This window comes from Rana temporaria, chromosome 2 (genome assembly GCF_905171775.1).
Source record: "Rana temporaria chromosome 2, aRanTem1.1, whole genome shotgun sequence".
Lineage (NCBI taxonomy): Eukaryota > Metazoa > Chordata > Amphibia > Anura > Ranidae > Rana > Rana temporaria.
The window spans coordinates 274,173,969-274,199,263 of record NC_053490.1 but is presented as its reverse complement, the minus strand read 5'-3'; the positions used below and the strand labels follow the sequence as shown (position 1 = coordinate 274,199,263).

At 42.8% G+C, this 25,295-nt stretch overlaps 1 protein-coding gene across 3 annotated transcripts in view; it reads right to left on the bottom strand.

Annotated features, from left to right (window-relative positions):
• Positions 1 to 9,261: 9,261 nt before the first annotated feature.
• Positions 9,262 to 25,295, bottom strand: part of TXLNA (taxilin alpha) — a 28,657-nt gene continuing 12,623 nt past the window's right edge. For all 3 annotated transcript variants that reach the window (XM_040337060.1, XM_040337059.1, XM_040337061.1), the window contains exons 7-11: positions 16,242 to 16,361; positions 12,989 to 13,063; positions 12,693 to 12,785; positions 12,513 to 12,608; positions 9,262 to 10,220 (exon numbers count right to left, since the gene is read on the bottom strand). In XM_040337060.1, the coding sequence (XP_040192994.1) occupies positions 9,939 to 10,220; positions 12,513 to 12,608; positions 12,693 to 12,785; positions 12,989 to 13,063; positions 16,242 to 16,361 (666 nt within the window). In that variant the 3' untranslated portion in view covers positions 9,262 to 9,938. The remainder of the gene's footprint in view (positions 10,221 to 12,512; positions 12,609 to 12,692; positions 12,786 to 12,988; positions 13,064 to 16,241; positions 16,362 to 25,295) is intronic.

The following is a 25,295-nucleotide window of genomic DNA, read 5'->3' as shown; positions in this document are numbered from 1 at the left end:
TTCATAAAGTGACTTCCGGGATTCCCCTCCCGCGGGAGTAGGCATTTCCAAGTCTTTCCCCGGTGCCGCAATGCAATGTGGGACTTTCTGGGAGCACAGTGCTGCAGCTCTATCCCCGTACTGAGCCGTGTCATGTTTATTTAGATTTGTGCATACCATCACAACAACGGGGCGTGAACTTTCAATTACGCCACCTGTTGTGATGGCAACCTTTTCGTTTACGGCGTTACGCGCAGGCGCGAGAATAAGCGGTGAATGCCGAGTATTCACCGCTTCCAGGAAATGATTGCTTGTGGGCTTCACAATGCCCACAAGCAAAATGGAAACTCCCGGGAATGGATTTAAAAACTCCTTCTTTACGAGGAAAACGGACAGCGGATACTTACAGGGACTATTCAAGTGAGTCTACCTTAGTATTATTAAACCTCATTGAATGCGGAAAAAGAAAAAAAAAAAAAAAAAGTTTGGCCTGCGGAACCCCCGCTTTAAGAAGAATTTGAGGATGGAACAGATTCCAAGAGCAGATGGCAACATGACTACAGGCTGCACACATCAGCACCGTCAAGTGGTATAATGCAATAAGCCCTGGAGTGATCAGTGGAAAGTGATCAGGAGGCATCCTGTACTGCGGGACTGCCCCCTATCTCTAGAACCAGACACAGGCTCAAGGCAAGAGGAAAGGTACTCACAAAACCCATATAACTGATAGCAGGTGAGGGTCAGAAGGCTGGAGGTGACCAAAATCACTGTAGGTAGGCAGTAGCAACGGATCGAAGATCAAAGTTCTCTGTGGCTCTTTTCAAGCTGAAACACAACAACAGATGTCAATGTTGAGTCCCACAGCGTTAACCCCTTTTGCAGCAAAAAAAACATTGAGAACGAAGAATAAAGGTGCCCATTCATCCAGGCAAATGAGGTAGCTTCCGATGCTTTGCCCGATTGGCCCACCAAGTCCCACTTTAGGGACAGTGCAAGCGAAGTTCATTTGGGGGGGGGGGGGATACAGAAATATTATACTACCACCTAAAAGGGGGATTTGGACAACAACAAAAAAAAACAACAACATTGACCAGCGTGGTATAGTCCCTCTTACTGCCAGCATGCCTCAGAGGCAGGGCTTCTGTTAGAAATCACTGAGCCCCATGTAGCCTACATGACAAGAAAGGAAAAGGCCAGTAAACTACATGTTTACTGGCCCCTTTCCACGGTTCTCCATCCTGAAACATACCCCTGTGTGCCCATAGCAGCTGCCAGCGGGAGAGGGGAGGAGGAAATCTGGCAGTGCTGTGGGGAAAGGCGCACACAGGGGCCCAGACAGCAGATGGAGGGGGCATGTGTGCTTGGGCCAATCCCCCTGCTGTACAGCTGGAGGGGAGGAGAAGCTGGCAGCGCTTCAGGGAGAGGCAGGAATGGTGACTGCAATACAGTGACAGTACAGCCGGCCTTTCTACTCAGCAGGTGCCTGCCCCCCCCCTTTTGAACTGATGGGGCCTGGGCCCAGTACAAGAGGGCTGGCTGTACTGCCTTATCAGCGGCCCTGAACACAGGAATTCAAAAACTATTTGGATGTCCAAAGGCAGTCCAAGGGGTAGGCAACAGCCACAAAACACTAACAGACCCATGGAAAACATCAGACCTGGGGACTGCTTGCAGCTCAAAAGGCCAGCTAAAGACCGGCCATGTAAAGCAGGCATCAGAAAAGGCATGGACATCTATCTGGTAAATTTTATAAAACACGTGAACAGAAGACCAGGTTGCAGCCTTGCGAAACCGTAGCCTGATGTCAAAAACCCAGATCTAACAGAACGTGCCTTAACAGGAAAGGGTGGAACCTGATCAATATGATCATGAGCTTGGATGATGATCTCTTTAAGCCCCCAAGAAATGTTTGAAGTATAAGCAGGCTGAAAACAGTGGGGTTTGTTTATTAAAGGCAAATAGACTTTTTTTCACCGCGCCAGTGGCTGCTCATGTGTGACTCATGCAGACTTCTGCGGCCATTTGATGAGATCACCATACTGGTCAGTCACAGCCAGGCCGCCATCAGTGACATCGTACCGTACGCCTTCTTTCTGGAGCGTGCATTGTGTTGTGTCATTGATCAAGTCGTTGAGGAGCAGGAAGATGAGGAAGTCGCAATGCTGAATGAATTCCCAGGGGGGGCTACTCCACCTGAAACAAGTCAACAACGGGAGTCTGAAGAGGAGTCAGAGGAGGATGGTGCCAGGGCGGATGAGGAGCAAGAAGAGCATGCATTAAACCTTTCTGGGATCTCTGGTGTTGTCCGTGGATGGGGGGAGGAGAACGAGGACAACATTATCCTGGATGATGAGCAGGAGCCAGGCCACTACACCGCTTCCAGTTTAGTGCAAATGGGGGCCTTCATGCTTCAGTGTTTTAAGAGGGACCCCTGTATAAAAAGCATAAAGGGCAAGGACCAGTACTGGGTGGCAACGTACTTAGACCCCCAGTACAAACAAAACATGGCGGAAATGTTACCACCATCACAGAGGGCTATCAGAATTCAGCACTTACAGGCCTTGCTTCGAGAAATGCTGCATTCTGCTTTTGCGTGCGCTGGTAGAGGAATTTCCACTCACAGAGAAACAGTTGTGGGTACCAATCCAACAGCACCTGCAAGAAGAGGGCGGTTTGAAGATGTGTTGGTCACTAATGATATGAGATCATTCTTTCAGCCGACCCATCGACAGCTGTCCTCCGGATCCAGCATCAGGGAACGCCTAGACCGACAGGTGTCCGACTACATCGGGTTAACGGCCGATGTGGACACACTGAGAAGTGATGAACCCCTGGACTACTGGGTGGGCAGGCTTGACCTCTGGCCAGAGCTTGCACAATTTGCAATGGAACTGTTGGCTTGCCCGTCGTCCAGTGTCCTGTCCGAAAGGACGTTTAGCGCAGCGGGGGGGGGGGGTCGTGACCGATAGGCGCACTCGCCTAGCTCACAACAGCGTTGACTACCTCACATTTCTAAAAATAAATGAAGCATGGATCTCGGAGGAATTCAACACGTGACCAGTAGACCATGTTTCATTCAAATTCAGGTGAACGCCTGTGGGCTAATTTTTGGGGCCTGTACTGGCCAGGACTTACTTCTGTATCCGGTGAATGCTTAATGTACCACCAGCCACAGAATACAAAGTTGTTTGCTGTCAGGTGAACGCCTGTGGGCTAATTTTTGGGGCCTGTAATGGCCGGCACTTACTTTTGTATCCGGTGAATAGCTTAATATACCTCCAGTCACAGAGTCTGAATTTGTTTGCCGTCAGGTGAACGCCTGTGGGCTAATTTTTGGGGCCTGTAATAGGCGGCCGAAACACACCCAACCAAGAACTAGGTGGGGTTTACCCGAAGGGAGACCCCATGAGAGCAGGCGAACTAAGCCAGAAAGCCATGTCCACCCACTCCCAAGACAATCAGGGCAGGCCCGAGGACCTACAACCTACTAATCACACTGTGACAAACGTGCTACACCAAACAAAAAAAATACATAAAAGTGACAACACAGGGGTAAATAAAAAGAGTGGGGAGAAGGAAGATGAGGGAGAGTGAAAGTGACCATCGTGCAATGGCCGACACTTACTTCTGTATCCGGTGAATAGCTTAATGTACCACAGAATACAAAGTTATTTGCCGTCAGGTGAACACCTGTTGGCAAATTTTTGGTGCCTGTAATGGCCAACACTTACTTCTGTATCCGGTTTTTCGCTTAATACTTCTGGTAGGTCAGTGTCTATGTTGTGGCACTATTTGTGGCTGCAAATATGACCTGCAGTTTTTTAATGTTCGTCTGCCGTTAAAGTCAATGCTGCCCGCCACGAACATTTGAGAAAGTTCGAAATTAGCGTTCACGAACCGCCCCGTCAGATGTTCGTTCATCACGAATGACTACTGCTTGTTTGACCCCTCTAGAGCTGGAGAGTCAAAAAGATTTGGTTTAGCGCCCCTACTCTCAAAAGGTGGAGGTTTTCACTGGAGGAGCTCATTCACTGATAGCGTTGGATCCCTTGATGACACTATAAGGAGATTTTTTTTTTAACTCACTTATTCACTTGGACTGTCATTTTATATTTGTTTGAATGTTTGTTTTTTTGCAAAAGCGCGGCTTTGTTTTTTCTGAATTTATACTTACTATGGTAATGTCACATGGTTAAGTCGCAGCTTTGCACACACTTCTTTTGTTTTTGGACACAGCATTAGCGTGGTTTCCGAATTGATTTATATACGGAGAAGGTAGAAGCCAGGGACCCTACCAAATTCATTGAAAACTGGCTTCAGGAAAGATGTATTCACCCTCTTGCTCGTAGTAGAAAGGGCTAATCACACACCTACCAGAGCATCCCTGGCAATGCACCCAGACTGATACTGGCCCATCTACTACACTACCGAAACCACTAATCAAGAAGGAAGAGGGTATATTGGTTCTTGAGAAAGGAGATGAATGAAGACATTTAGGGCCTTGAGATCCAAGACGGTGCAGCTAGGGTTGCCACCTCATCCCTTTAAAACAGAACACATATGAATTACACAGGTTCTGTGGCTGATTTAATGCAGGTAAGGCACCAAATTAGTCTAATTACCACCTTAATTAGCCACAGAACCTGTGTAATTCATATGTGTTCTGTTTTAAAGGGATGAGGTGGCAACCCTAGGTGCAGCTGTCCCCTTTTGGTTTGGGAACTGAACAGGTTGAAGTGGAACTGTTCTGGTCCAGGTACTATGGCGATGACCCCTTGCCCAAAAAGGCCTACAAGGTCTGCATGGAGAGCTGCTAATCTGTGCGATAACAGAGGCAGGTTGAAAGACATTAACTAAGGAGGGTGCTGAAGGCAGAACTCTAGCTTGCAGCCCCTAAAAACCTCCTACATGGGCCCCAGCATTCATTATGTTAGCTGACCAAATGTTCCCCACCCTCCACTTTAGAAAGTGGGGGATCCCCCTCATGCTGAGAAAGTCTTATCTAAGAGCTTAAGGGACTTGGAAGTCCAGGGGTTGTGGATGGACCGATTTGCCAAGCTTGGCTTCTGAAGTAGAGACCTGGAATTAACGAACAGAACTCTTCTTGGTGGGATGAGCACTAGGCTCATCTGTTTGGGCAAATGGGTACTCTTGCCCTTGGTGGCATCCTTGATTGGAGTGTCAAGGGCAGCTGCAATGAAAATGCTGCCCCTCAAAGGGCATGCAAAGCAATCACTTTTTACATACTAGTTCTGTATCCCCAGCATGTAAATTAATTAAAAGGATCACTTGAATGGCAACTAGGTCTCCGATATGGGACAGATGTTACTGGCGCAAATGGAAAAGACAAATGTGTTCTATATTGGATGGTTTGCTGCAATCAAAAAAAATGTGCAAGTCACTCTATGGTAGTTCGTCCCAATGTGTAATTGATCTAATATATGGATTGCGCTACCCTGGTGGGTGACCTACATCCACCTAATCATGTGCAATAATTGCCGTTATTAAAACCTATAAATATCACCTTGTGCTATTCCACCACAAGTTATACTGTTAAATGACAATCCACCATAAATCTATATAATAAATTACATATATACCATGCACGTGTTAATATATCCAAATAGTGCTCTTTACATCTAAGAAAACTTACGCTACCCTGCTACGGGTTCACAAAGAATATTGTCTCACAAAACTTAAAAAATATATATATATTATATAATCAAAAAAATAAATATGTGGGGAAGGATTTCTATATGGATCCTCTACCCTTTAATATAAGAGTCCCAATCTGATAGCCAAGTGCTCCTAGACAATAGGTATTCCTCCTGTGGGGTGTTCAAAAGCAACGTGATTTCACCACTTCCGTGATTGTCCCACCACCGTTAAAAATGGCCAGTCACTAGATCCTGTTCAAAAAATGCCTTCGGTTCATTCCCAGGATAACCACTTCTATTATGCGTCACCACAGCTGTCAAAAGTGTCTTGGATATAATGGTATGGTCTCTCTTTCTCTATAAAAGCTCAAAGAAAAAGAGTGCCCCTCATAGTGTAGTAGGTAAAATAATTTATTAATTTAAAATACAAAGCATATATTGCACTCAATTTTGTTGTGCCTGTATGCTTTATTTTTTGTTTCAAACAAATCACCCAAAAAAAAAATGTATGCAGCAATTTCTCAGATGTGCCATTTCATTTTGATTTTCAATAGCAAAATGACAGCAATACACCATTTTTTTCCTCCAGTTTTCATGAGCTTCAGTAACTTCCACATCAACTTGGGTACATTCAACCTGCTCATACATGATTCAAATCTCAGCCGGTTCCTCCTCAACCTATCCGAGATCTGACCCATCTATAGCTGGCATAAACTGATAACCTTTTAAAGCGTCACTTATGAACAATATTATTAGGTACTGTAGTGTGTCACCATTTCACAAGACTCTGCAGTTAAAAGCTACAGCGGGTAAAATAAGTATTGAACATGTCACCATTTTTCTAGGTAAATATATTTCTAAAGGTGCCTAAACTTTAGTCTGTTTCAAAGAAACCTGTGCGGAGAGAAAAATGTGAAGCTACCGAAGATTCCTTTGCGCTCACGAGAGCACCAGACTTTAATACTCTGAGTAACCATCCAATAACTTTTACTCATAAGCAGCTTGAGAGTTATGACTTTACAGGATAAATATTTATACTGTATTAGTGAATGAGAATGTATTGAGGCCAAAAGGATCAGCATGACAGCTAGACACCTTTTAGGAGAATGGCCATGTTTCTCTGAAAAGGATTCTAAGTGTAAATGTGTCCTCAGAAAAACAACAAAATCAGATGAAATCGAAAGCCAGGATTTATTTTCAGTAATGCATACCACATTCTTCATGACGGTACAATCAATCAGCAAACCTTCTTGCCTCAATAACACTGTAGGACAATCTCTTTGGTACCTTAAGCGCTGGGGGTACATAAGTAACAATATATACTTATAAGACCACAGTAAAAAGAAAAAAAAAAACTATGGAGGCCTAAAAGTTTTATTACAGCCCTCATTCTGCACCAAAAAATGAAATGCAGTAAATATTTATTTTAAAGGTTTGCTTCAACATCTGTGGAAATCAACTCTTTACAAAATGGGGTTGATTTACTAAAACTGGAGAGTGCAAAATCTAGTGCAGCTGTGCATAGAAACCAATCAGCTTCCAGTTTTTTTGCCAAAGATTACTTGATCAAGCTGAAGTTAGAAGCCGATTATCCCCCCCATGCACAGCTGCACCACATTTTGCACTCTCCCGTTTTAGTAAATTAACCACAATGTGTTTAAACTGTACCTATGTCTAGTAATTTAAGCAGCATAATACTGAAATGTTATCTATTTCAAACCTGGCATCAAGACTTCCATGGGGTTTGCACAAAGCAAACAGCACCTCCTTCAAAGGCACAATGAAAATTATCCTGTGCAATGTGCAAGTGCATTATAACCAACATTTTCTTTAGCAAGTCACAGGAGGAATGTGTAATGTGCTCTGCCACTGGTTACTTTGCCCTGGTAAAGATACAATCAATTTTCCATGTTTCCACAGAAACCAGTATTGACAGTGCGTGATATAACTAATGCAGTGATGGAAACAATCAATGTGCACAATTACCAGTATACATTGCGTAAAATTCTTGTGAGCATTCAAAGCAATGCTTACAGCAGCACACTGTAATAAGTACTTTCAGCAAATACACTGTTACTTTTTTTTAAGATAATCTAGAGTCAGAAACGTCAGCACGGTCAAATGAGTAATAAAAAAACATAACGGTTCTAACTTTTGCACAAATCCGCAAAATCACTTCAATTTAACAAGTAACATTACAAAGTGAATGGGAAATTATTGCAGTTCAGAAAACTAAAGTAAGCACTTTTAGCCTACAAATGTGCAGCACAGTGCTAGGCAATGCATGTAAAATACAAGGAGAGCTCTTAGGAGTCGCCTTCAAATGAAATTACAGCCATAGAAGAAAAAAACTACATAAAAGTGCATCAGACTTGCCAAGTTGAGGATACACATTTTCTGCATTAGCAAGAAACACAGCTGTACTCAAACGTTTTGCTTCAAGCAGTATTAAACCCAAAAGAAAACATATTGCAGCTTACCAATTCAGAGATGGCTGCATTATTGGGCTTTTCTATTTTCAGCTGGTGATCCAGACAGCAAGCCGGTTTTTGTGTGTATATGGATGAGACAAACTATTTAACACTAGCAGGGGTAATTAAATTGATCAGCTTTTATTTATTCCCAAAAAGGACAAAAACGGTCTGCTGTAACCGATTATGAAGTGTGAACTGAAGTTTGCCTTCAATTGGTTAGGCCCCTTTCACACTTGGGCGGGAGGTGCAGTGGCGGTATAGCGCCGCTATTTTTAGCTGTGCTATACTGTCGGAATTATGACGGTATTCCGCCGCTAGCGGTGTGGTTTTAACCCCCGCTAGCGCCCAAAAAAGGGTTAATATAGTATAGCCGCTGTGTAAAACACACCACTCTAAAGATGCTGCTAGCAGGACTTTTGGAGTGGTCCCGCCAGCACATCACCTCAGTGTGAAAGCACTGGGGGTTTCACACAGACTGCAGGGCAGGAGTTTTTCAGGCTGTATTTAGGCGCTATTTTTTGCGCTAAACCGCCTGAAAAAAACTCCTCAGTGTAAAAGGGGTCTTAGTGTTTTTAAATCTGCTAATACATTCATCACTCCCCTCCCCCCAGACTCACAATGCTGCTGTCCTCTATACCTCCTGTGCACATTTGTCCAGAGTAATGTTTCACCAATACATGAGGTGTGTAACTGGCCAGATCACCAGGTGAAAAACGAGGGGGAACAAAAAAAAAAAAGCCAAAAAACAAAAGAAAATAAAAAAACTGATGCAGCCATAATTTTCAATGATGGGTAAGCTGCAATATGTTACATTGAATTTTTGGTTTAATATCACTTTCAGTTCACAAATGCCCAATCACTTCTATACATAGGTCGACAAGTACACTTTAGTTACCAATTCAGATTTGGATGCCTTTAGGCTGGATTCACACCTATGCATTTTTAGTGCTTTTTGCACTACAGAACGTGTTCCATAGGAAACCATGTTAAATGGACTGTAGTGCAAATCTGCAAAAAGCACTAAAAACTGCAAAGGTGTGAGTCCAGCCTTACAGAAAACCTTGACATTCAAATCCTCTGCTAAAGCATAGTTGCTTGTAAATAGAACAAACTCTAAACAGTACTGTATGAAAGGGGCACTGACTCTCGAGAACTGTAATAGAACTATTTATTAAGCAGCACAGAGTGTAGACACTGTCAACTATTTTGTAGTCATTCTTATGAAAAATAAAGACTCAGAAAATAGGCCCATGAGGAGGTTATATTTACTGCAAATGAATGAAGAGAATAGTGTGGTGGGCGGCACAGCTGAATATAGAACTGTTGGGAAGATAATGTATGATGTGGTCCCAGAGTAATTACCAGTAACAGCAGGTTTCTTTTCTAGCAATCGTATGCACGAGGCAGACATATTCTGCAATAATCTTTTGTTCATTGTAGCAATGGCTAAATCTTCCAACATAAAACCATTTATGTCACCATTGCTCAGTGAACGAAAATCTTTTAAAAAACATCTTTATTAACCAGTTTATTCAAAAAGTATGAAGCCAATTAGTGTCTACCAAAATCCACAACAAACTATAAACCGCATAGATAACCTGCAGATGGGACCTCTTGGACCGTTTGCTAAAAGTGAATATAGTAAACTGCATTTGTGGATAGGTTCTGTTTTTACCATTTGTTGCAGATATTGTACTCAAAAAAGGAAAAAACAAAACAAAAACAAATAAAAGCAAATAGGTAGATGTGGAATGTGGGATATAAAAGTGGAAGCCATCATAAAAAAAAGGAATCGGGATTAGATATGCAGCACTGACTCCTGTCTGCATTACTCAGGCATGGCAGTTGGAAGAGGTGGCAGTGGTGGTGCTGCTTGAAGTGCATTTTGCCCACACACATCACTGCTGTTCAGTTCTACATTCTCACTGATAGCAGGTGTTGTACAGCTCGCACACTCCTCGGTGGCCTCCGCAGAAGGGACCTGTGGCCCACTTAAGCCTTGCACCTTCTTGTTTAGGTCATTACGTTCTGTCTGTAAAGCCCGGCAGAGTTTCTCTAATCTTTGGATTTTGGCCTGCAAAGCCTCTTGCTCTTTATCACGCAAAGTTTTCTGAAAGAAGCATACAAGAAAAAATATACTTATAAGACATGTTGTAACAAACAGTATCTCAGTATAACCAACCCCTTTAAAGATTTATACTTTTGGAAAACAACAAACAAAAAAACCCCACTGATTTATGAACTGTAGACTGGTGCAGAACTGTTTTTTTCCCCCCATGTGTAAAAAGTAGCCTCATTATACAGCAGCCTGTCTACAACAGTGAGTCCAAAGCGGTCTACTTTCCTGCCAAGCGTGTAACGCTCTCTAGAGCTTGACACTTTGTGCAAACAATGATTTTCTTTGTGTCCTGTTTACACTAGAATGCAACTCCCGAATGTGCAGAGCAGTGGCAAAAATTGCATGCGGCACACATTTTTCAACAGACCGGAGCACTGCTGATGTCTCCGTTTCTACGCACGGCAACTGAGCAGTGATACATAGAAATAAATGAACTGGCACTGACATTTTATTCGTTTCTATACCGTTATTTTTAGAGCCTCTTCCCTGATCGGGAGTCCTCATCAAACCGGGGGTTCCAATCGATCAGCCAGCACTTCCTGTCAGCTGATGACAAAGCCGGAAATGATACAATCGGCTTTGCTGGGCGCTACAATATAGTAAACCAAAAGCGATGACATCACATCCCTTCCGGGTTACAGGGATGTAAACAGCGCAATTTTAAAAATAATCAAAAGCATTTGATCTGACGATCTTGGTGTGATAAAATGCTTGCAGAGGAGGGATTTAGGTTTTATAGACCCCAGATCTCTCCATAGATAGTACCTGTCACATGCCTATTGCTGTCACAAGGATGTTTACATTCCCTGTCACAGCAATAAAAGTGATAAACAAAAAAATGAAAAGTGAGAGTGGTAACATGTAAAGGCTTTTAAAAGCGTCACATATGGATAGTAAAATGTACGTTTTCAGTCGCGGTTGCACAGGCATGTGCAATTTTAAAGTGTAACATGTTTGGCATCCATTTACTTGCCAGAATATCATTTTTTATAATTGGGTTATGTATATATTTTTTTTTTATGCAAAAAAACACAAGTGTATATTTTTTTTTAATTGTGTTTAACCACTTCAATACCAGGCACTTATACCCCCTTCCTGCCCAAGCCAGCTTTCAGCGTTCACTTTTTAAATGACAATTGCGTGGTCATGCTACACTGTACCCAAACTAAATTGGTGGTATTTGATCACCTCTGCGGTTTTTATTTTTTTGCTGAACTAATAAAAAAAAGACGGAAAATTTTGAAATAAAAAAAAGTTTTTCTTTGTAACAAAATGTTATAAATAAGTATGTTTCCTCCTTCACTGATGGGCACTGATGAGCTGCACCAATTAGGTGGCACCAACGAGATGGCACTGATAGGTGGCACCGATAGGCATCACTGGCAGGCATTTTTATTTGTCACCGATTGGCAGCTGCCTGGTGGTCTAGGGTGGCATACTGGTGGTCCTGGGTGGGCTGCACTGATAAACAATAAGCTCAGATCCCCCCGCCAGGAGAGCAGCCGATCGGCTCTTTTCTACTCGTGTCTGTCAGTCAGACGCGAGTGAGGAAAGGCCGATCAACGGCTCTTCCTGTTTACTTCACGATCAGCAGAGATTCCGTCAGAGGCTCTTTACCGAGATCGGTGTAGAGGTGTGTCAGACTGACACACCGCACCACCGATCGCCGCGATGCACACCCCCACGGGCATGCGGCGGCTGTCATCCTGCTGGACGTCATACGACGCCCAGTCAGGATACCTGAACCACTGCCCGGTCGTCATTCTGCTACAGGCCAGGACGGGAAGTGATTAAAGAAACCTGCACAAAAACGTGCGTTTTAAAAAAAATTGCAAAACGCACAAATTTATTGTCTAGGGCCTCTGCTTTAAAAAATATTTATATATAAATGTTTGGGAGTACCAAGATATTTTCTAGCAAAAAATACTAATTGTTACATGGGTTTTAGCCATTTGTCTGGAGTTCAGCTTTGAAAGACAAAGCTTGCTAAACAGAAGAAATAGAGCTCCACAAGCCAATATAGAATTATCTAAAATATTATGTTTTCACAAATATTTGAAAGTATACAAGTAAGGCAGGTGGAATAGAAGGGTATTCAAGGAGTATACAAAATGAAAAGAAAAAACTACAAATATACTGGTAATTGCTCCTTGTTATGAATGTACCCCATCCTTTATGTTCTTGTATCTCTAGATAAAATATTATACGTTACATAAATTCCCAATATATTATTCGAGGTCTAGCTTGTCCATTATTCTGTTTGCTTGTTTATGTGCCTCTCACCTCTTCAGCCATCACCAATAGCGCTTTATTGCTACTTTCCCATCTGGAGCGATACATAGTGGTCTCCTTTTCCAACTTTTTGATCTTCTTTGTCATCTGCAGAGAAAATAGTTAATCACTCGCAAACATTTAAAAAAAAACAAAAAAAAACGTAATCCTCAGAAAAACAAAAATGATCACCTTTTCCATTTCTTGTTTGAAGGTTGTGAAAACTTCATTGCTTTTAGAAAGCGTGCTCTGAAATTCTTCAAACTTCTCAGTGTACAGAGCCAGCTGAATATAGATATGTTGAAAGGTTACCAAAGTCATACAATAGCACATTTATGGAAAAGTGTGATTGTGCCAGACAGCCCTCACCTACCATATATCCTAAAAATAACATTCTACGTGTGACTAAATACAAAAGGGTTGACTTTTGGTGCTCACAAAAATACAATTCTCATGGAAGTCATGTACGTGGTAAAAGCATTGATTACCTGCTGTTTGAGGTGGGATTCCTGTTGCTTCATGAGTTCACACATTCTCTGGGATTCCACCGCTTCTTTTAGGAGCTGTAAATGCAGGGGGATTAGAAGATTAGATTGACAGATATCACACAATATATTATCCATTTGATCAGGACATCAATTAAATTACCAAAAAAATCTGCACATAATACCAATGTTCATGGCATGTTACCACTAACTTTAGCTTATTTTAAATATGTGCCATGTAGGCCAAATGGGCATTCAATGAAGTGTAACTCCATTTTTGTTGACCCCCCCCCCCCCCCCCCCCCTAGTGATCTATGTACATTGCAAGGATTATAACAACCTTTGTTTCACATTTCTACCTTTTGTTATTCTGAAGAAATCCCTGTGTGTTTCTCTGTGCCGATGTGGGAAAATTAATCTAAAAAGCGAGTGGTTTCATTATCAATCAGCTGTGGCACCGGCAGGAAACGGATGAGGAAATCTGCTGGGCCTGCATCCCTTTAGATGCAATATCCCATTGGGAGCATCTCACCAAAAATCTTATTTTTTTGCGGAACATGCCTTATATCTGACTTGTATCTTGCTATTTTTCCCCCTCACGAAAGTGGAGTTACACTTTAAATAGGTTATAGAAGTTATACAATTCTTAAATGTAATTTTACAAGAACAAAAATAAATAAAAACTCAAAAAGTTGCATTAAGCAGTCCTGGGCTGTATTTACAGCAGTGAATAACTTTCTCCCTGACATTATTTTTCCTTTGATTTTTTATTTGTGCGTTTTTTCACCAAACTACAAGTTATGAAAGAAAATACCACACATTTCCAGTAACATTACTTCTGGTTTTAACATATTTGTTATAGCAAAAATATAAAAATTGCTCCAGTCCATAAGGGATATACCAAGTAGAAGACCTGAAGTGATTAATAAACCTAGATATGGATTTAGGGAAGAAAATACGGACTCTTTAAGGGCTCTTTCAGACGTACGGATCCGAGGAGGAAGGAGGAAGAAAGAAGGAAAGAAGGAAAGAAAGAAAGAAAGAAAGAAAGAAAGAAAGAAAGAAAGAAAGAAAGAAAGAAAGAATCTTCCTCCATCTGCAGAATCGGAGCATAGCAGACCGATGAGATGTCAGCGGATGTTCATCCTCTATCCCATAGGGATACATGCATGTCCCTTTTTCATTCGTAAACGGATGGATGAAAAAAACTGGCATACGGTCCGCTGCTGTGAAAGGGCCCTAATAGTTCATTTACATTAATAAAAAAACAAAAACAAGAGATGTGCTTCAAATTGTTTACAGAATGGAAAACTAGCAAAGGTACATGAATTTGTAGATTGAAGTGGAAGTGCTGACCCTACAACGTAACTGTCCAAAAAAAGCAGGTATAACCTATATCTGTAGGTGTATTCTATTCCAATGTTCCAAACACCAGTCAATATTGGCACACAAACTTCAGGCTTCTGCTAGAAAGCCGAACATGAAGAGGAACTTCATCTTTCAGCATGACCACGACCCAAAGCATACATCTAAAATCAACAAAGGAATGGCTTCACTAGGAGATTAAAGCATGGGAGTGACCCAACCAGAGCCCAGACCTGAATCCCATTAAAAATCTGCCAAATGTTGCCAGTCAAGATGTGCCATGCTGATAGACTCATACCCAAAAAGACCGAGTTCTGTAATAAAATCAAAAGGTGCTTGAACAAAGTATTAGTTTAAGACCCCTTTCACACGGGAGGCGTTTTTCAGGTGCTTTAGTGCTAAAAATAGCGCCTGTAAAGCACCTGAAAAAAGCCTCAGCTGCTTTCACACTGGGTCGCTGCGCTGGCAGGGCATCAAAAATGTCCTGCCAGCAGCGCTTTAGGAGTGGCTAATACACTGCTCCTAAAGCGCCCCATGCCTATGAAATCAATGGGCAGCGCCGAACTGCCGGCAAAGCGCCACTGCAGCTGCACTTTTAACCCCTTTTTCGGGCGATAGCGGGGGTTAAATGCGGCCAGCTAGGTGTGAAAGCACTCTTAGGGTGTGTACACTTTTGCAACCATATTTTCGTTTTACTCCATCTAAAAAAAAAAAAAAAAAAGTCCAGTGTGCTAAGAGATATCTCTCTTTCTATATACACACACACGCACACACTCTCGACACTGTTCTTTTTATCACCAAATATGACAAAATGTCTTGACCTTAAGACTTCTGATCATGGACACTAGAATGGTAGCCTCTACACACCAAGATGGCCTAAATTGTCACAAGGTATTTATGGGGACCAAATGTACATACAAATTTGAAGATGCAGGTCGAGAGATGTTAAAATGGCATGCTAAAGCAAACATAACAATTTTGTTTTATGACTTTAGTGACACTTTAAAGTGTAGGAATACTGTAGTCTTGGCCTGTAGAATTTACCCTCCTATGTTAAGCCATTCATTTTTTGAAAGGCTGTTTTGTCTCTCCAGTGTATACTACTTTACAAGCCCTGAAGGGAGCAAGGCATAGCCCCAGAAACCTGGTGGATTTATTTGACCTTACTATAGAATAAACGTATTTGCATTTTAAATACTTCTAATTATTTTTAGATAACAAAAACAGTTTTATACTTCCGTGCAGAGAGCAGTCCCAAACCTCCTCTTCTTGGTTCTCACACTGACGCTCCTTTTCTTTGTGTGTCCCCATAGCAAGCTGCTTGCTATGAGGGCACACCTGCAGGCTCGCTCTTGAGCCGTGCTGCCTGCATCCATAGACATAGACAGCATGGCTCAGCCTGCCCCCTACTCCCTCCTCACAGGATCAGACTGACAGCAGGAGGAACCAATGGCTTCAGCTGCCTCAGCGAAGCCTGGGAGACCAGGAGGTATGAAAAGAGCTGCTACAGACAGGCATAGCGCTGGATTGAGTGAGGACTAAGGGGTAAGTATAATGGGGTGGGAGGGGACATACCGCTACCTAAACATTTTTTACCTTAATGCAAGAAATGCATGAAGGTAAAAAAAATGTTTAGAATCACTTATAAAATATTATATTCTGGTGCTTGGATTATAGATTACATTTTTCTAAATACTATGCAAGCAGTGATGACCTTTCCTAAAAGAAAAAAACTCAGCGTGTTTTAAAGGCTAAACATCATCAATCTACAGAATCAGTGTTCAATTGAAAAAGCCAACATTTAATAAAACTCGTATATCCACGTGTCGTAGTCTATGCCTTTAATATCCATGTTACACAGATATACCAAAGAAGACAGCGATTCACTTACAAAGTCCTTTTCCCGTTGGTGTCGCTCCTCAACTTCCTTGAGCATCTCTTGAGCTTGCTGCAGTTTAGCATCCACCAGTTGCTGTTGAAGGTCTTTGTGTTTAAATACTTTATCAATATGCTGCACATTAGAAAAGAGAGAGGTCAATAAGTGGGATCAATAAACAATGTGTAGCAAGGCAGAAAGTATTCACTAATCTGACTGGTTTAAATCAACTGGACTTTTTAAAACTAGTAATGTAGTGCATTCATTATCATGCCGCTATGAAGAGAGAGAGGGGCCACACTCCAATGAAGTAAAAAAATAAAAAATAAAATTAACACAGTTTATGTTGGAAAGCACACACACCACTTTCTTCCACCCCTGGCCTGCCCTTGTTCATCAACATTACATTTGAAGTAGTGAGATTATGTTTTTTTTGTTGTTTTTGCTTCTAATTTAGGTCCATCGTTGGCCTGCCCCCACTAGACGGGCTGAAAAGGTTTGAGTGGGTTCATGAGTTTTTTTTAATTTCTTTATTTCCCCCCTTTTTTTTTTAATTGTTATTGCTTCTATTTTGTTATTTTTTTTTTTTTTTTTAAGTCACAGGTGCTTTATTGTTGTCATACAGAGTAAATGCAGTAATACCAGTTGACAGTGCAGATCACATCATGCCAAGAAAACACTTCAAGTAAGGGAGTAAAGGCAATGTGAACATTGCAGGCAGTGAATGATCAATTCTCCATAATACAGTGTAGAGAGAGCAGGGTTACTAGCAAGAAAATATCACTTATATAATTAGTAACAATGATGAAAGCAAATCACCAATTGAAACTTGGAGGTCCAAGGTGCCCATACTTTATTGTATACATGGGGGGGGGGGGGCACAAATAGATGCGGCCCTATCTAAGAAGAGAGGGAATGACGAGAGCGCTAAGCATCCTCATGCACCCCCAGCAGTGGCAGTTCCGGTAGGACCGGAAGGGTCAGTTGTAGCCTTGAGTTTATTTTTGCTAAATACTGCCAACCAATAGGTCGATATAATTGGGCACTCCCAGAACATATGAAAAAATGTACCCACATGCGTTGTACATCTGGTGCATTAATGGGATCTCTGTCCGGAAAAATTTGATGAAGTTTGAGGCGTATAATAAATTCTATGTAGGAGTTTCACCTGGATGAGCTTGTATTTCCCTATGCCACATTTCCCATAGGCGTTCTATCTTGGGGGAGTCGGTGTCTAGGAATGCTTGATACAGTGTGGAAAGGGTTTTACAAAGGTTCCCCGATGAGAAAAGTTGTTCAATGGGTCAGCCTGCAGGAGTGGCAACCGGGGAAACTGGGCCCTGCAGCGTGGCGTAGATGTAAGTACCTAAATCGCATCCAATGGGGTAGTTTATACTTGGTTAGCAGGTCTGTAGGTGACAGTAACACACCCTGGGGCATAATATGGCTCAAAGTTGTAATACCGTATCTAGCCCATATGTGGGGATCAGAAATGGTACGGAACTGCAGTAAGGTGGGGTTCCCCCATAGTGGATGACCATTGGTCAGGCCGCATAAATCGTTGCCTAGCAGTTACCCACACATGCCACGTTGCGTGCCTAGGCCCTGGAATCATAGCATATGCCCCTGTATGTGAAATTACAGAGGTCAACTAGCAAGCCTAAACAGACCAACTCCAAACAGGTTGCAGCATTAGATTTGGAACCCGTGAACCATCTGTCCACTGTCACCAGTATTGCACTTGGAAATTAAGAAGGACCAATCCACCCAGCTGAGCGGGAAGCCACAGGGTGGAGTGTGCCGACCTAGGGACCACTCCACTCCAGATGAAAGAGCCCACACAGCTATCAATCTGCTAAAAAAAAAAAAAAAAAAAAAAGCTAGGAACTGACACTGGACAGTTCCTTAACAAGTAGTTACATTTATGTAGCATCACCATTTTTAAGAGATTGATACGACCCAGTAGGTTGAGGGGTAGGCTCTCCCATGTGGCACACTTTGCTCGCAGAGTAGCCAATACAGGCAGAAGATTTTTTTTCAAGAGATAGTTAGAGGGATGTTTGGTCACTTGAACCCTAAGATATTGGAACTCCTCAATATCCGCAGAGGAGAGTGGGCGGCCCGTTGAACCGCTCCTTCATCTATGGGAAATTAAACAGATTTAGCCCAATTTATCTTGATGCCCGAGAAACCACCAAAGTTGTCAAAGATTCGCAAAAATTGTGAGGGTTAGGGGCCCGCATCATTTAAATACAATAATGCGTCGTCTGCGTACAGGGACAGCTGCTCCTCCAACTTACCCAGTCACAGGCCAAGATGTCCGGGGCATTCCTGATCAAAATAGCCAGGGGTTCCAGAGCTAAGGCTGATCTGAGGATAGTGCAGGGATATGTATAGGATCAAGGAAGAAGGAAAAAAAACAGTCTGAGAAATCAACCTGGGGAGGTGTACAGATCGCTAAAAAATTCCCTAAAGCGGGTGTTTATGCGATCAGGCGCTTTAAGCACCTGGTCGTGCCCATCTCTAATAAAACCAATGGGAGTGGAAGGAACATTACCCTTAGCCAACCATGCCAGCAGTTTCCCCATTTTCCATCTGGAAATACACTCGCCCCTAGCCCATGACTTGAAGGAGTCCCATAGCACCGGTGGGGAGGTTTTAGAGTCAGCGTTATCAGTCCAAAAATTACCTATGGATGTAGTTAAAAAGGTTCCTGTAGGCGCTTATCATTCGCCTAAGATCTGGATAGTCGCCAAAGACATGATTCAGGAGAGACGGATAGAGCTATAGAAAGTCACAACTGTGCATGATCAGAAATGCCCCTGGGGAGCACAGACAGACCCTGGATACATAGCAAGGCTGGCCTAGATGCAAAAACCAAATCTATTCTAGATCGGGTCCTACATGTGGAGGAGTGACAAGTATACTCTCGTAGCATCAGGTGCATGTGTCTCCAGACATCTGTGAGGTCAAAAAGGTGTCAGCCCTTTATCGAAGGTCAGACTCACAAGCTGAGGCGATCAGCCCATCTAGAGCCGCTGAGGGGACCATACTGAAATCTTTCTGAAGAAAGATGAGATCTATATCAAACTGTACCACGTGTTGCATAATCAAATGTAAGATCTGGGCTGAGGCTGGAGGCGGGACGTATATCCCAACCAGCACCACAGCTTTATTCATAAATATTAGCATACAAGACAACATATCTGCCCTCCCGGTCCGTCCTGACTTCAATAAGCCTGAATGGCAGAGTTTTACGGACAAGGATGCCAACCCCGCGAACATACATGGAGTAGGTAGCATGGTAATGCAGACCCACCCATGTTTTTTTCAGATAAGCAGTTTTAGGTCCCTGGAGATACGTCTCCTGCAGGACACAAATACGTGGGTTATGTTTCTGGAAGAAACAGAACACCAGGGATCGTTTAACAGCCGGAATTGAGGCCTGTAACCTGAGACATCTGAGGTATGAAAAATAAATTGACCATAAGTGCAGGGTTTAGCAACCCGGACCTACCCGCAAGTATCCGAGCACGATTTGATAAATGCTTAAATCCCCAAACCTATTACACCCAATGTTAGGAGGCGTGAACCAGTCAATGTAGTCTTTATAGTTGATTTAGTCTGGCTGTATAGAGCAATAGAAGCCCCACCGCAGTAGAATAAGCCATTAATAAGTGGAGGGCTTCAAATGGAAAATTTTTAAATTAATCCAGCGGAGAGTAAATTAGGGCAAGTACAGGAAGTTCCCAGTCCTTCTACTGGTACATCTAGGGTAATGTGTAGGGAAAGTTCACAAGTAGCAGCAATCCAGATTGCAGATAAATAGCCGTGCAATTTTGTGGATAGACCACTAGAGTCCGCCAGTGGCTAAGAAATAACAAGGGTCATTTTCAGATAGAAACTGTATTCGTAGAAGCAAGGAGAAAACATACAGGTGGCCCCCCGAGTTACAAACATCCGACTTACAAAACGGAAGGAGACAACAGGAAGTGAGAGGAAAGTTAATCCTAGGAAGGAAAATTCACTCCTGTAAGAGTTATTATGGGAAAAAGGTACCTCCACTAATGATTTAATTCCTGTAAGAGTTATTATGGGAAAAAGGTACCTCCACTAATGATTTAATCACCAAGGCTTGTTTTCACAACAACCCCCAAAAAAATAAAAATCCAATTGTCATTGGGAGAGAAAATTAGGTGAAATCTTCTTAACAGGGGCACAGACAGCAAAACAAATGTTACAGGGGTGATAACCCTTCTCTATGCAATCCAAAAAGCTTAAAAATAGATGTTTTGGCTGGAGCTACACTTTAAATATTTACCTGTTTCGACTTACAGATTCAACTTAAGAACAAACCTACAGACCCCATCTTGTTTGAAACCCGGGGACCACCACTGTATAGCAGATTACTTCCCAGTGAAGGTTGCCAGAGCAAGGCTGGTGTGGAATGACAGGAGCATTCTATGAATTCTGGAGTTCAGAGGCTATGCAACTTGTGGCAAGAGTTCACCTGGACAGACCAGGGGCACACAACTTAAATGCATTGCAAACAGGTAGCTTATGTTAGCAAAACAGGTTCATGTCAGCTACTTGCTATAGTTGGAGGCCAGACCCCTGCGGTGTCCCCCAGATAACAGAACAAAACTGGGGGTGTCCACCTACCGAGGGGGGTCCAAGGCAGTAAAATAGTAGAGGTAATGAGGAAGAGGACACAATTCCACTTCTCAGCGGTGTGGAGGCAGTGACTCCAGCCATAAGGATGTATCCCTGGGGGATATGAAAAATATTGTAGTTTCACCATCCTGGACCCTCAGACGTGCTGGGAAGAGAACACTGTAGCAAATACCCTTGACACGCATGGCTGCTTTGACCTGGTTGAATAAGCTCCTTAATTTCTGTGTTTCCACCAAATAGTTTGGAAAGACGAGGAGCTTGTTTTAGAACGCAAGATCTCCCTGCACCCTAGCAGCCCTGAGCACCTCATCCCTGTCCCTAAAGTTCAGGCACTTCAGAATAAACATGCCAGGTGGGATGCGGTGAGCCTGCTCAACAGCGTAGAATGGCGAGAATTGGGATGCAGGCCACAAAGTCTGTCGGTTGCAGGCCCTCCGCCAGGCCCATGATGCGGAGGTTGTTCTTCCGGTTGCAATTCTTAGCATCCTCAGCTTTGTATTCCACTGCCCGAATTTTGGTTTGTAAAGGTGCGGAAGTCAGTGCCATGGCCCTTCACTGTGTCTTCCACATGGCCCAGACGCCGCTTAGCAGAGGAGAGCCGGGATCTCATTTTGTCCATATCCTGCCTAATAAACCCCACATCCAGCATCCACCTTGCTAGTCAGGGAGGTTATGGAGGCCTGACAGTTCGCTATGACTTTTGAATAGAGAGAGCAGACTGCGCAAAGGACAAAACAATAACAAAGCTGCTGAACACTGAGGGTCAATAAGTCCTTGGTCAGAGTATGTAAAAAAAAGCAGTGCAGCGCTACTAACAAAATGATGAAAGTCCAAAAAAAATTATTAATCAAAATGAAGAGAGGATAAGGGTGACTTCTGGAACCTCAATAGGTGATCGGATGAAGACTCCTTATAAAACAGTCAAGTAACCTTAGATAAAAGTACAAGCCGCTCACCTTAGCAGATGGCCCTGTGGGTGAGCAGTAGGTCAAATGCGCTGTCCCTCTAATAAGGGGGTATTATAAGATGATAACGGTGCCTCCTCGGTCGATCCTTTTCTCCAAACCGACTTTCAGTGGCGGATGGTCATCTGGTATACTCTCATGTAGTTGAATGGCATGAAAAAGTATAAAGTAGACACATAGTGCTTTCCGTATAGTAACCAAAATGCAATAAGTTTATTTAAAATAAAAGTACTCACAAAAGAGGCACTATATCCTAGTGCGTAGAATATGAGCATATATCGATAAAATACCAAGTAGGTGGCTGTCCTGACATCAAAATTGGAAGCCCCCCGCACGCGTATCGTCCCAAGGTACAGGACTTCTTCAGCGGATAAGGGGCTATGGTGTCAGGATTCAATATATACCACCAGGACCTAATTTGGCCAATTGGACAAAACCCCGCCCCCCTCAAGGTAAGGAAACACCCATGGACATGCATTTAAAAGACAACAACAGACAAAATAAAGAACAACAGATAAGCAGAAAAACTTATGCTACCGGGATATGCATCTGTTTGCCTGCATATCCCGGTAGCATAAGTTTTTCTGCTTATCTGTTGTTCTTTATTTTGTCTGTTGTTGTCTTTTAAATGCATGTCCATGGGTGTTTCCTTACCTTGAGGGGCGGGGTTTTGTCCAATTGGCCAAATTAGGTCCTGGTGGTATATATTGAATCCTGACACCATAGCCCCTTATCCGCTGAAGAAGTCCTGTACCTTGGGACGATACGCGTGCGGGGGGCTTCCAATTTTGATGTCAGGACAGCCACCTACTTGGTATTTTATCGATATATGCTCATATTCTACGCACTAGGATATAGTGCCTCTTTTGTGAGTACTTTTATTTTAAATAAACTTATTGCATTTTGGTTACTATACGGAGAGCACTATGTGTCTACTTTATACTTTTTCATGCCATTCAACTACATGAGAGTATACCAGATGACCATCCGCCACTGAAAGTCGGTTTGGAGAAAAGGATCGACCGAGGAGGCACCGTTATCTTATAATACCCCCTTATTAGAGGGACAGCGCATTTGACCTGCTGCTCACCCACAGGTCCATCTGCTAAGGTGAGCGGCTTGTACTTTTATCTAAGGATACTTGACTGTTTTATAAGGAGTCTTCATCCGATCACCTATTGAGGTTCCAGAAGTCACCCTTATCCTCTCTTCATTTTGATTAATAATTTTTTTTGGACTTTCATCATTTTGTTAGTAGCGCTGCACTGCTTTTTTTTTTTACAGTTCGCTATGACTGCCAGGAAGTCTGCAAGACCCAGCGGAGCAGGTGAGAGCCTGTGATGCCATATTAGTGACGGAGCACGTGCGGGTCCCCAGGCGGTCACTGCAGACCGGAGAGCGTTCCCCTGGCAGGAGAAGATTAAGTCTCTTACCTTTCGGTGCCCGGGATGAGCGACTGGGCATGTGGGTGTTCGCGACCGCAATACAGTGCCTGTTTGTGCCAAGGAGTGAAGCCGAGGATCCCAGCGGAGCTCTCACACAGACGTCCACTCAGTTCGCAATTTTGGCCACTCCCCCCCCATTTTATATCATAATTATTATACACGATTTTTATAGCGCCAACAGTTTACGCAGCCCTTTACAATGTAGAGGGGGGACAGCACAATTACAGTACAGTTCAATACAGAAGGTACAGGAGGGCCCATCTCGCAGAGCTTACATTCTAAAGGAAGGGGATGGTGGTACATTTTATGTCACATTTAGTGACTAGGACACAATTTCTCCTTGAAAAAGTATTCATACCCCTTGAAATTTTCCACATTTTGTCATTTTACAACCACAAATGTAAACGTATTTTATTGGAATTTTATGTGACAGACCAACACAAAGTGGCACATAAATGGTTTTCAAAATTTCTTACAATATATCTGAAAAGTGTGGAGTGCATTTGTATTCAGCCCCCTTTACTCCGATACCACCAACTAAAATCTAGTGGAACCAATTGCCTTCAGAAGTCACCTAATTAGTAAATAGGGTCCACCTGTGTGTAATTTTTTTTTTTTTGGAAAATTATTTTTATTAAAGTTTTTGCAACACTTATACAATACAAGGCCGCAACATGCGACCGACAATTACCCGTCAAAACACAAAAGCCGGTTTGAGAGGGGGAGAAAAAAAAAAAAAGAAGGGGGGGGGGGGGGACAGTAACAGTATATATCAAATTTACATACCCCAAGTCAAAAGCAGTAAAATCTAATTAAGTCAGATCAAAGTAAGACACAACTCATGGCCCCCCCCCCCAGGACAAGGAGAACCATCTGCCCAAGTGTGGTCTCAATGTTGATAGGATAAAACACGCTAATTTCTTTCTGAGAAAGAGCAGGAGTGAGACACATCTCTCTTTCAGAATACACAATTGCTCTATGATAAGAAGGACCGTAGCCCGCCCCCACCTGACCATAAAATACCTACACTCAAGGCCTCTACTGAACCTCGCTCAATCCGACACCGTATCCACCAATGCCATCCAACTTCCCCATACCTTATCAAATTTTTTCAAGGCCCCCCTACTCAGATAGGTAGCCTTGTAAAATGGAATGGCCTTATTGACCAGCCTTTTCCAGGCCTCCACCGTTGGGGCCGAGGAGCTCTTCCAGGAAAGGATAATCCGCTTTTTAGCATAGAAAAAAAGAAGAATGAGGAGCGTTCTAATCGCCCTGGTGGTAGCCAGGGGTTCCACCAAATGCAGTAAACACACCTCCACATTGATGGGAACCGAAATGAAAGTGACCGACCGTATACAGTCCACCACCCCCTGCCAGTATGGCTGAACCCGGGGACATTCCCAAAAGATGTGCATAAAATTTGCGGAGGGCATGGAACACCGCCAGCATACAGATCCCTGGTTCCCAAACATTTTAGCTAGTCTAGCAGGCGTCAGGTAAATCCTGTGTAAAAATTTGTAATGGATGAGTCTATCCCTGGTAGAGACCAAGGCCTGGAAAGCTGCTCCCCAAACATCATCCCAGTCATCTCTGTCTAGACCTGAGGTCACTGTCTCCCAGGCCCGTCTACATGGCGCCACCTGTGTGTAATTTAATCTCAGTATACATACAGCGGTTCTGTGAAGCCCTAAGAGATTTGTTAGAGATCCTTAGTGAACAAACAGAATCTTGAAGTCCAAGGAACACACCGGACAGGCCAGGGATAAAGTTGTGGAGAAGTTTAAATCAGGGTTAGGTTTAATAAAAAGAATTAAAACAAGGTTAGGATATATTATATATATATATATATATATATATATATATATATATATATATATATATATATATATATATATATATATATATATATAAACCTGCATTTGCGTACGTTGCTTGTAAAAAATGCTCATTGACTTGAGCCCTTATGCAGCATTTTCTTTTTCCAC